At 31.6% G+C, this 12,659-nt stretch overlaps 1 protein-coding gene across 2 annotated transcripts; it reads right to left on the reverse strand.

Annotated features, from left to right (window-relative positions):
- Positions 1-4,978: 4,978 nt before the first annotated feature.
- On the reverse strand, positions 4,979-10,785 carry LOC107419838 (homeobox-leucine zipper protein MERISTEM L1). Of its 2 annotated transcripts, none has more exons than XM_016028659.4 (12): positions 10,278-10,785; positions 9,102-9,424; positions 8,875-8,992; positions 8,549-8,737; positions 8,011-8,448; positions 7,684-7,785; positions 7,376-7,576; positions 7,086-7,260; positions 6,708-6,979; positions 6,184-6,279; positions 5,661-6,053; positions 4,979-5,389 (listed from the first exon to the last, which is right to left on the reverse strand). In XM_016028659.4, exons 2-11 carry the CDS (start codon positions 9,356-9,358, stop codon positions 5,691-5,693), a joined length of 2,211 nt encoding a protein of 736 aa, XP_015884145.3. In that variant the 5' UTR covers positions 9,359-9,424; positions 10,278-10,785; the 3' UTR covers positions 4,979-5,389; positions 5,661-5,690. The 2 variants fall into 2 exon arrangements, with proteins under 2 accessions (XP_015884145.3, XP_015884152.3); XM_016028666.4 differs by lacking the exon at positions 10,278-10,785 and adding an exon at positions 10,004-10,249.
- Between the last annotated feature and the right edge of the window lie 1,874 nt (positions 10,786-12,659).

The raw sequence follows: 12,659 nt of genomic DNA on the forward strand, positions 1-12,659 counted from the left end.
AAATTATTATTTTTTTATATTATACCATACCACTCACTGATATTCCCTTATCTTACGTTTTATTGTTTTAAATTTGTTCCCCTAGACCCACACAGCTAGTAGCAGTCTATCTCACGCACAGCTTTTGCTTAGTTTCTTCCACGACAGCAACCGTATTTATCATTTCTTTATTTATTATTATCTTCTGGGCTTATTTATTTCTTATTTGTACTCTTAGACTTCATTGACACTCTTATAATGCTCTGATTTTAATTATGGGACTCAGTAGAAACCATGGTACTTATGTGTATAATTATGACCTGTAGTATAGTAGGCTGGTTGTGGACTTTATGCTGTTATGGATTTATTTTTATATTTGTATCTTGAGGTATTATTGTTAATGCTGGTGATCAGTTGTTCACGTTTTAAGATGAGGGTCCATTAGATATTTTTTATGAATTATTCAGTAGAGCTTCACTAGGTAGGACTATCCGGGAGATTCTGGGAGGGTCACCGGGAAGGGGCCTATCAATAAATATTAACACCTAGGTCAAGTTTTAATATTATTACTCCAAGATTTATTTTAAATGTTAAAATTTATTTTAATCAAATTAGCATTCTTCCATTATAATAAATTTCAATCATATTTATTAATCATATCTTTTATCTATCACATTTTTTTAATCTACTAAAATTTTATTTATTAACAAAGTAATAACCAAAAAGAAAAAAAAAAAAAAAGCCCTAAACCTTTAGTATTAAAACATCTCCAATGGTAAATTCCATTTTGGTATAGCCATTTTAAATTAGAATGAACTCTCCAACTATAAATATCAACATCTACGTCAAGTTTTAACATTATTACACCAATGAAAAATGCAAAAGAAAAGCACTGCCAAATGTCAAAATTTATTTTAATCAAATTAGCATTCTTCCATTATATAAAATTTCAATCACATTTATTATTCATATCTTTTATCTATCACATTTTTTTTTAATCTACTAAAATTTTATTTAATAACATATTTTATATATTTTCTATAATTATCATAATATATAAACCATTTTTTTTTCCATCAACTATTCTTCAGAGTTGACGTGCCAATCAATTTCATTGATTTTCCAAAGTTTTTACCGTTGAAATGGAGCAAGGATAAACAAGACTACAACTAGAAAATGCATTGAAATTTGGAGGAATGGTAAACAAAGTATGTATATGTGATGGAAACGCATATGAAACTCGCATTTAAATATTGAAATTCTTTTAATCCGTTAATAAATTAACTCAATAAATATGGTCCCATCAACTTTTTAATAATGGGATCCACTGAGAAATTTTGTCGCTAGTAAATTGGTGCCAAATTAAAATGGCATTGATAAAATTTATAATTTTTCATAGGACTAGTAAAGGACTTATGCATGTCATTGAAGATACCTTTAATTCTGCTGTCATTGCATTTTCCATTTGATGCTCTTGATATGGCAATTTATGAACACGCAATCCCCTACATATGTTTGTGAAAGTGGGAATATATGCTCAAAAAATATATATGTACATTTTTTGCGAATAAACAATTCTTTTCGGTCTTTTCTATCTTTAGTTGGGAATTTGAAATTCTTGGAAAGATGAAATTTCCTGCATTTGGATGGCTTTTAGAAGAATAAAATTGTGGACCCTTAGGGAAACTAAATCTGACAATGTGGGAAGATAGGATAGAAACTAAATTCTTTAAAAAAAACATGTCATTTACATTACAATCTAATTGGGGAGTTTTATTCATACTACAAAACATGCTATCTACATTACAATCTATAAAAACCCACTCTAAAATTTGATTTTGCTAGTTACACTAATAATTTGTACCTATTTTATTCTTAATGACTTAAAACTAACCTAGTACACTAGAGCCTATAATTTCCTTTAATGTTCTTAATGAAATAAGACAATAAAATAAAAAAAATTTTATCCCCAGTTTTGCAGAATGTTATTTTGGGATTAGGGTTATAAATAGAAGAATCTAAGCATTTTACGCGCTATGGCCACACCACATCCACTCTCTTCTTCTTCTTCTCTTCCTTCCTCCTCTGCTTGTCACTCACAGATAGATAGAAGAAGAAGAAACTCATAACAAAAGCCAAGAAAAAAGCTTAATAAAGATTTTTTGCAAAGCAATTTTGAACATCATAGTTCATGGGAGTAATCGAATTCAAAGAAGAATATTGAAAATGAATCCATGAATAGTAGTATTAATTTGAGCTCCATCAATGGCGATACTGATGGTGGAGATTATTCCATACAACATCAAAATCTTCAATGGGCACAAGAAAAATCTGGTAATGTTAGAGTTCATATTAAAACGAGAAAAAAAAAAAAATTGGGTTTAAGAAGTTGAGCGGAATTGGAAAAGAAAAAAAAAATGAAAATAGCCTAATTTTTTTAACATAAATTGAGAAAATTAATTGAATCGTCGAGTATGTGTCTACTTTTTTTTTTTTTTTAAAGTATATCTAATAATTTTGTTTTTTTGTTTTTTGTGGTAATACTTATGGGGCATTTGGTAAAAAGAAAAGTATTGAAGTAAATTAATTCTTGGGATTCAGTTTCCTAAGAATGAGTTTTTTTGGGATTTTGTTTACAGTATTGGTTAATTATAGAGAAAAATAGTACTTACAAGTAATTAAATAAATTTATATATTAAAATTAAAGGATAAAATCGTATTTTAAAAAATACGCAATACCAGTTTTTCAGTAAAATTTGAGAATGATATCTTTTTAGTAGGATCCACTTTCTCTGTCAATTTTCCACATTACGATATTTATTTTTCACTGAAACCACAAATTTCTTCTCTTAAAAATTATCCAAATAAAAAAAAATTTCATTTTTCTAAAAAATTTTAGATTCCCACTGATTTATGACTACCCAAACATCCATTTAAAGTTATGTACGATGTTTTATTCATAAGTATTGTTGGAATACTAAAAGTTATTAAAATTGTAGTAGAGGTATCATATTTTGTACTAATTATATGTATTTTATTAAAAAAAATAATTTTTTCTTTAAATTTTAAAATACAAGTTAATTAATTACTTTTAAGTATTAAATATCGTGATATAAACCAAATACTTTTGAAATAATTTATAAGAAAATAATTCTCAAAAAGTTAATTTTTAAAAAACAAATTATCAGAAATTAATTTTTTTCAAAATTTTAACTCTTCTCTAACAAGGCCTTAAAATAAATTTTTGGCATGCCTTCTTTTGTGCTTTAAGCTTCCTATTAACATTATATTAATTTAGTACAATGCAGCTCTTTTAAATTGAAAGTAAATAAATATAATAATTTAAAATAGTTAAACTAAATGTTTTAATGTGACATATTTGATATGATATGTAAATCAATATTTTAAATACCCACTCCTAAAAATTGATGATTTCTGAGCGAACTGAATTTGCTATGTCTTGGTGTTATTGCTTTTGTGATGGCTTCATCATTATCGCTTATTGCTTTTATGATTAGGATTACGCCATCTGTCTTGGTTCCGCCATAGGCCTACGTCGCTCTTCGATTCTTGAGTTGGATTTAGCCTACATCATGTATCATCACAGATTCATATCAATCTTTTGGTCATGTACCCATACCCAGCATTTAGGATTTTAATGCGTGCATAATATTTTTTATATGTTTTTTTAGATATTTTATTTTTAGGAGTTAATTTAATAAATTCTGTTATAAACAATTTATCTCTGAACTGATAGCATAATAAATCATTTTTAATAGTTTTGTTTATTATTATATTTTTATTATCATAATAATTAAAAAAAAAACAATTATTTTTTAAAAAAAGTTCTAATAAATCTGTCTTAATGTATGTTAAGTTGATATGATAACAAAAATACAAATAAATAAACAATATCAAAGATGATTTTTTACTTTTTAAAAGTCCACTAGATATTATGAAATTACTTAAAAAGTAAATTTTTTTTTTAAAAGTCCATTCTTTTAAAGAAAAAAAAATATAAAATATTTAATTGATTAATAGATATAAATACTTTTTATGTACATCAATATTGGAAAATAATTTTAAAATTGATCATACAATATTTTATGCGATATAAGCAGCAATCTATATTCAGCATCTAAAGACCTTTTATTACTTTTTTTTTTTTGGGGGGGGGGGGAGGGGGGGCTATATATAGGTTTATCTAAATATCTCATCAAGCTAATGTGACAAAAAAAAAATGGAAATTTTTTTAGACATTTAAAAGCAAGATTTTTTTTCAAAAAACTAATTTTTAAAAAAAAATAAAAAATATATGTAAATAATTAATAATTATAAATATTCTTTTACACATTACTATTAAAAAATAATTTTAAAATTAATTATATATTTATACCATTTAAATTTAAAGGATATTAAATTTTATATCATGTAAGCAACAATTCATTTTCATCATTAAATGTGCTCTTATTTTTCCCATAACTTTGCCTATCAATTCTAGTCTCGATTTTTAGACTATATTTTTCATGACCACTTTAGATTATTCACTTTTTTATATTATATTTTTCATGACCACTTTAGATTATTCACTTACTTGTTCCTCCCTTATTGCCAAAAAAATAAAAATAAAAATATATTGGAAAAAAGAAAAAAGTTTGTCCTTTTGAAACATTGAACCATAATTATGACTTGCAATACCAAACATTCTACATGTTAGCTTTTTCTTTTTTTTTTTCCTTTTCTATCTTTTACAAATTCGAATTATTGTGAAAAGGAAAATTTTACCATTTCTACTAAAAATTTAAGTCTGTTGAATTTAAAATCTAAAATTTATTGAAATACTGACTTTAATATCATTATTAAATATCAAATTTAAGCTGATGAGATGACTATCATTTTTTATATATTTTTCCCCTAAAAGTTTCAATTAATATGGCCCCTTGCATTGGGATCAGTAAAATGAATTGGGATCTTATCATTCCCTAATAGATCTAGTAGCAAAACAAGCACATGTGTTATAATAATCAAAGAAATTGGTCCAACTAATTCAACTTCAGAAACAGATACAGATGAGTACATTAAAGGCTTTGAGACTTACAGAGATTACCCCTAACCAATTAAATTATCCCTAAAACGACACCAAAAACAGAGTTATCCCAACAGTTATTCTAACTTTGTAATTAACAACTAACACAGTTCTCTATTAAGTTACTTTGAGCTTTTTTAAATTGGCGAAGTCAATCCCCGAACCCATTACCCTTGCAGGGTGGTGATTTGCTTATTTTCTACCCAAAAACAATAACACCACAATGCAAGGATATTATAAGGTGCGTTCTTGACTAACTCCTTCACCTCTGTATTAAACCATCAGACTTCTTGTTTCCTCCTCCTTCCTCTCCTTTTCATTACTCTGAAACCAGAATTATAAGATACAAAGCAAGGTCAATCGTATTTCATGATATTAGAGTAATAATTTCTAAAATCAGAGTATGCACTTGTAGCTCTTCTATATATTCTTATCCCAAAATTGAAGACAATGCACCCCTTATAAGTTAAAACTTGTACTATTTTGACAAAACTATTTCCCAAGATCTCTCAGCTCACAAAATCATTTTGCTGCCAAATGAACAAAATTGAAGGCAAAAAAACCAAGAGCAGAGAGACTAATGTAGGTAACTCACCAAAACAAAGTAGGATTGTAGAATCTTTGGTTAAGTTTCACATGTGACTGCAGCTCTAATCCTTTCAACGGTGCACTTAATAAGATTGTTTACTGTGGAGACAGATCCAAGAGAGAGTTTGGCTGTAGGAACCGAATCAACCAAGATCTGAAAAGCAACAGTCAAGAGAGAGCCACCGGAGCCGACCTCCAGAATCGCTTCTGCATCAAGTCCAGGTCCATCAGGAAGGATAGCGAAACCTGAAGGCAGCAGAGCTACATAATCCGGATCGCCACCGCTTAATACCATATTCATTGCCACTATATCAACCGGTGCATATATCACATATGATCCTGTGCGATCTGTGCAGCTCTCTTGTAGTATCAGCATGTTGCTCTGGCTCGAATTCACACTCTACGTCCCCATAAAATTTTAATTTTAACATGTAACCAATAAAAAAATTTTAAAAATTAAAAAAAAAAAATTGTTATCAATTGTATAATGTATGTTCCTGAATTGGAGCATAATAAAGTCTGTAACTCACGTTTACACGAAGTAAAGACACACAGTTGCCAGGATCACGACCGTTTGCTATATGTGCCATCTCTTGAACTAAGCCACCATTTGAAAGTATATCCCACTGTAATTAACCAAACATAAATTAATATGAAATAAAGGTGATGGATTAAACAACAAAATAGTTCCAAATTTTAAAGAGTAAAATTTACACTTAAAAAAAAAAAAAGGAAAGATCAATTTAGTCAAGATTTTAAGACGTCTAGGCTAAGAGAAAGTTAATTTTTAATTATCGAATGCCTGAAGCAAGATGATTTCAAACTATATTATTTAATTATTGTTCAGTTAAGAGATTAGTTGACCATATCATTGAAGATACATAGCTTAATTAATAACTGAATTCCAGAAACTTGTTGTACGAGGAGACTGAAAATTTGTTACACTACAGCTGAATTCTGGAGATCGGATAAGTACCAAGGCCAATTTTCATCTGAAATGTTTGAACTCCAATTAAAATACGGATAAACATAAATATTATCATATGATATTTACCTCATTCCTAGAATTCTCATCTCGGAGGAAATCAAAAACCCTCTTTGGTTGAACAGGAAGCCAGAAGGAAGTAGCAGCACTTAGCACAATACCAGGTGGCCTGCCTGGATCATCCATGCTCTTTCTCGTCATCACCCTTACATCATCGGAACCTATCGCCGATAATGTCGTCCAGGCATGCGCTGTTGATGCACCCACTCCTGTGCAAAAGCTCCTCACCATTCTCTCTGCTAATTTCAGCATACTTCTCCTTCCCTCAGGGCTTGTTATCACTGACATACAACATATATATAAAACAAATGCTTTATCCAAAGCTGAAATATTGATTATCATAGTAATAATATCAAGTAGCATTTCAAATACAAATTGTATATGTACCGCATAGATCTCCAGCTGGAATGTTATTGGCCATTGAACTTGCAAGACGTTCACATTGTCTATCAAGTGTAGCAACCCAACGTTTTGCCCCAAAGGCAAGACCTGAGTTCACTAGTGGTTTGTATATATTATGAACTGCTCTATCATCCACTTCTACATGCTCCACCCATATTACCTATAACATATTCATTACTATTAGTTTGAAACAATAAATTAATCAGCATTTTTGTAGTACACAGTAAGAAGGTTAAACTAAAATTAATAGAAGTAAGAATCAATGTACTGCATGCCTGTGAATAACCATTTGGGAGTTCTTGGATTAAGCAGCCAGATGGTCTTCTTCGGCTCCTTGATATCGAATTTGGGCGTAGATTGTCCAAGGAAACATCAACCACCGCCCAAGTCCCATCTGAGTGCTGTTTGCAGTACCTTACGAAGTAATTCTCGCGGGTCGGAACAAGCGGTGAAGGTACTTGGAACTCCGCGGTCATCTGCGAAAAAAACATGTATAAGTATAGTCAGAATCTGAGAAAGAAAAACTGAAACTGTAAAATTTAAAATAAACAGTAGAATGTAAAATTTTTTATTTGTTAGTTACCACTTGCAAGGCCCCATTGTAGTTCCCTGCCACTCCAGTTGAAAGGACATCAACAGTCATTGCTCTTGAAACGATATCACAAAAGACTGTAGACCATTGATTCTGACAACGTAATATATAAATCATTAGTTTGAGAGAAAAAAAATCATATTACATGTTCATAATTTTATTCTACTGTGCACAGTCACCCAGATTATATAGGCCTACTGCATCCTATTTCTGGTAATAGAAAGCACTCTGCCAGCATAATATAGACGACTACACCTAGTAGAAAAGAATTAAATATGATGAAACAAACTATAAGTACTGGAAAATTTATTAATTTACCACATCCATAAGAATCTCCACAAGATTAGTATGATTCATGATGACCACCACAGATTCTCTCGATGCTTCTGATTTCAAACCCAATGGTTTAGGTCCGATTCCCCTAGGGAATGTCCTCAAGTATTCATCTTCATTTAGCGTCTCGGTGGAGTTATCTCCGGTGACCCATAAAGGCTCACCAGCCTGAGCAGTTCTGACAAGTTCCTCCATAGCTGCCACAGCAAGCTCAACAATCATGGGCTTATCAGCTTCACTGGGGACTGAAACGGACCTGAGAAAGTCTCCTGATCCGTACATTTCACCTACAAACCCCGACTGTGCACCAAAATTTCCAACCCCAAGATCAAGTGAACGTGAAGAAACATGTGACGAAATGTGAGAATACGAAGACAAAGGCTTCCCAACATATTTGGCGGCAATTCCAGATATTCTATCTATCTGCATACCACAGAGAAACAAAAACAAAAAATTATATATAGTCAGCATAGAACTGTTAAAAATCTCACAACCATTGTCATTGCCATTGCTTTAGTTTCACCTCATCTCGTAGGCGAGCATTTTCTATCCTCAAATGTTGCTCGTCGAACGACATCTCACCCAGAGCAGCTGGTCCACCGCAGTTCGGGCATGTTGTATTGCTAAGGGCTTCTTTGTACCTATTGTTCTCCGCACGAAGTTTTTCGTTCTCAGCTTTGAGTATTGAATTTTCATGGCGTTCATGTTGGGCCTGCGTATAATTTTGGAAGGAAAATTTTGGATTATTAATTTCAACGCTGCTGTTACATTTCTCCATGTATATATGCTAATTGTACCCAATTAAATTAGGGGTTATCAGTGTGTATATATATATATAATATGCGTTACCTTCATTTGGGTGCGCTTGTTTTGGAACCAAAATTTGACTTGCAAAGGTTCTAAACCCAACTCACGGGTAAGCTCTTTTCTTTGCTTATCATCTGGATGTGGACACTCCTTGAAGAATCTGAGACATTGAGTTCAAAAACCCTAAAGATTAAATCAAAGAAAGAAACTCTAGATGCATATAATAATGAAGACGAAGGAGAAGAAGAAGAAGAAGATGTATAGCTTACGATTCCATTTCCTGGATTTGGCGCTGGGTGTGGCGATGGTAGCGTTTCTTTTTGGGGCGTTGGTTAGGATATCCATCATCACCAGATGGAGCTTCCATGGTTTCGGTGCCGGATTTCGTCTCGAAATCTTCATCTCGTATGTTTCCAAACTCACCTTCCGAGCTTTTGTGGGTTGTCATATCCAGCAAATGTTGATGGGTCTCGAACATATTTGGCTGAAACATTTCTTCCGATTCACTTTGATTAATCTTGTTCATATATATGCTATTTATCTTCCAATTTGCCAAGCGAATTTTGCAAGAGTCAACTCACAAGAGGAACCTCTTTGCCAAAAAAAAAAAAAAAAAAAAAAAATGTCACAAGAGGAACTTGTAAAACATGTTAAAGGTGAGGTAAGCAAAGTACACAATGAACAGTTGAAAATATAAGAATTAATAACTACTTGGACAAGGAACAGTGGGACAATCCTTATCCCCATCCACATATTTGACAACACAGAAAATAAAATAAATATGAGAGAATTTTATAGGGCATCTGTATTCCACTGTGGAAGTTGATAAAAATTGTACATGGTAAAAACTGTAAACCATGTATATAGGCTCTCACTTTCTTTTAGGACTTCAGCATTTCCATCAAGAAGGATATTTAACCTTTTTAAACATTTGAAAAAAACTGTTAATCTGAATATATGTTGATTTTGATTCTATTATATAACTATGTTAAATAGTTGATATATGGAATAGAAAATTTACGGACACAGTTAAACGTACAAGTTAATTGTAATTATAACACAAAGTACAATTCAAACTATCCTTTCTTAGATGATGACCTCAGTAAACCCTAGAAGAAAAAACTAAGCCGACCTAATCGATTAATAGCAAATATGATCGAAATTTACAGACCTCGAACTCGCCCGAAGCATTGTTCGGCTAACTTATCTCACTCTTGCACAAACCCTCGACAATCATTGCGCTAGACAATCATTCATCTCTCACTCTCTTTTTTTTCTTAATTTGAAAAAAGAAAAAGAAAAAAATAAAAAATAAAAGGCGTGGTTTTTCAACAATGGTTGACGTTTTGAAGTATTCGTTTGAATTAGATTCTTTTCTGAGAAGTATCTGAGCAAAAGAAGCTAATAGGTTGATTACATGTAGCAGAAAAGCGGAAATGACTTACGGTTTTATGGTTGTCAAAAAAAGAGAAAAAACAAAGTCCAAGGCCTTCCTGCTCTTACGTGCCAAAACAAATTTTTAACACAAAATAATTAGCTTAGCTAAGCTTTTAGGCAAGAATTTGGCAATGGAGGGGGAGAGAGAGAGAGAGAGAGAAGACTTTGACCATCACCCAAATTTCAAAAAATTATGTCAAAAACAAAAGATTGAAACTCTCACTAAGTTCTCGGTGGGTGTTACCCCTATTTAGCTCATCTTTTTGGTTGTCTCTCTATATGTGCTAATGAGAACGGAAAGATGATTTAGATAGGACAGTACTAACGAGAGTTGAAGCTGCAGATGTGTATGAAAAAATAAGGGTCAGATCTGTTTTAGGAGATATTTTTCAAAAATACCCAGTATATATATATATATATATATTGGGATATGTATATGATAGCGCTTTGTATGAAAAGGGAGGTTTAAGAAGAAACGCGGTGATGGAGAAGAAAAAAGGAAGAAACGGACGAGAAAAAAGAGGAGATAATATCGAAGAGAGAAGAAAGGAAGGAGGTAGAAGAAGAGAAAAAAGTAGGTAGGATGTGGCAACAGGAGGGGAGTTAATGCAGAGCGTATTGAGATGGTGCAATTGCATTTATTAACGGAGGAGAGAGGAGTAGATGCACAGAGACTGAGAGATAGAGAGAGATGCATATCCTTCATATTCATGATTTATTAATGGAGGAGAGAGGAATAAATGCACAAAGAGAAAGAAAGAGAGATGCATATCCTTCATATTCATGCTTTAAATTCCTTCTACATCTGCATTGGTGAAATGAATTACGCGGCTTCTTAACTTCTCCAACTCCTAAACCTTTCACTTCCCCTTCCTCAATACATTATTCTATTAATCTTTTAATTTCAAGTTTTCAACGTCAATATTATTCTCTCATCCATATACCTATCTATCTTTCGCTTTTATTTAATTTGTTTTTCTCACTACGATATATTCTTTTGTTTATCCATATACCTATTTCATATTATTCTTTTTATTTATTAAATGGATTGCATTAACATAAGTACTCTAGGCCTAATTATTATTATTATTATTATTATTATTATGATAACACCAACTTCTTATCAAACAAGCAAAAAATGCATAGCATATGATCAGGACCGTCCACATTAATAAAGTAAGTTGAATATTTATATATAAATGCTACTGTGCAAAATACCCAAGATGGTTATATGCAATCAGGTCGCCATCACAAGTAATTGCTTGCTTTCAGACAGTCGTCCCCCACCAAAAATGGGATATATCGCCCATATTAACATATTAACAAAAATTGTGTGCACATATGTATATATATACTTTCATTATAATTTAATAACACCGCATGTATATTGACAGTATAATTGATATACGAAAATTTTATGACAGACTTTACCTGTGTGGGAAAGAATTGGGATGTTTTTCACACAACTAAATGTTACTGGTTATAAGATTGATTAAATATCAACTTCATGAGTAGTTAACATCGCCGGATATCCATTTGCAGAACTAGTAAGGAATCAATGTGGCATCTGGTTGCCTGGCATTAATATTGAGATTAATTAATATGTAAAGAGGGTAAACTCCTTTTTCCTACATATATATATATATATATATATATATAGAGAGAGAGAGAGAGAGAGATACATCGCGAGATTACTAGCTACAAGCTAGCAGGGACTACAGAATAATTGCGATAATCTTAACAATTGACTCTATGTGGATTAATGTTTGGTTTTTCTTTATGGTCAAAATTATGTTAAGTGTTGATCGATGGGTATCTTTTGGAAATTAAATGTGACATGAATTAAGTTATCAACATGTAAACTATTACTGTTTATCGAGAGAGAGAAAAAAATCCTATGATTGCATCCTTTCCTTTGGTTAACTATGGTAGGCAACCTACGTATCAAAGTTTTAAAAATATTCATGTACATAGCTAGGGAGCAGGAGAGAGACAATCTGATCATGAAAATTGATATGGAAGGGTTGGTTTTTAATTGCCAATATTATATGCATAAGCGAAAAAAAAAAAAGAAAAAAAAGGGGGCAATCCAGATCATTTAGAAAAGTAGCTATTAGTAAAAATAATAATATTACGGAATACTCTCCAGATTCTCTATGATTCAGGAAGGTTGTGTGGGATTTAAGCAATAGGGGGCTAACTATGTTTTTTTTTGTTTTTTTTTGTTTTTTTTTTTTTGGGTTGGTAAAATGGGGGCAACCTTTTTTTATGAAAAGAAAATGGGGGCCACCTATGTTGTAGAGCATTTAGTAGGAAGCATTGGTAATAATATATAAATGGGACCTCAGGTTCAAATATCACTGTGTAGCGAAAAGTGGGGTGTACGTTTC

Source organism: Ziziphus jujuba, chromosome 1, assembly GCF_031755915.1.
Source record: "Ziziphus jujuba cultivar Dongzao chromosome 1, ASM3175591v1".
NCBI classification, from domain to species: domain Eukaryota; kingdom Viridiplantae; phylum Streptophyta; class Magnoliopsida; order Rosales; family Rhamnaceae; genus Ziziphus; species Ziziphus jujuba.

Excerpts from the sequence above, each read along its gene's own strand:
- LOC107419838 (XM_016028659.4), bottom strand. The coding sequence starts at position 9,358 with ATGAACAAGATTAATCAAAGTGAATCGGAAGAAATGTTTCAGCCAAAT. Across the intron at positions 8,993-9,101 it reads CAAATCCAGGAAATGGAATC|ATTCTTCAAGGAGTGTCCAC; the intron begins GTAAGCTATACA and ends TCAATGTCTCAG. Across the intron at positions 8,449-8,548 it reads ATGCTCGCCTACGAGATGAG|ATAGATAGAATATCTGGAAT; the intron begins GTGAAACTAAAG and ends TGTGGTATGCAG.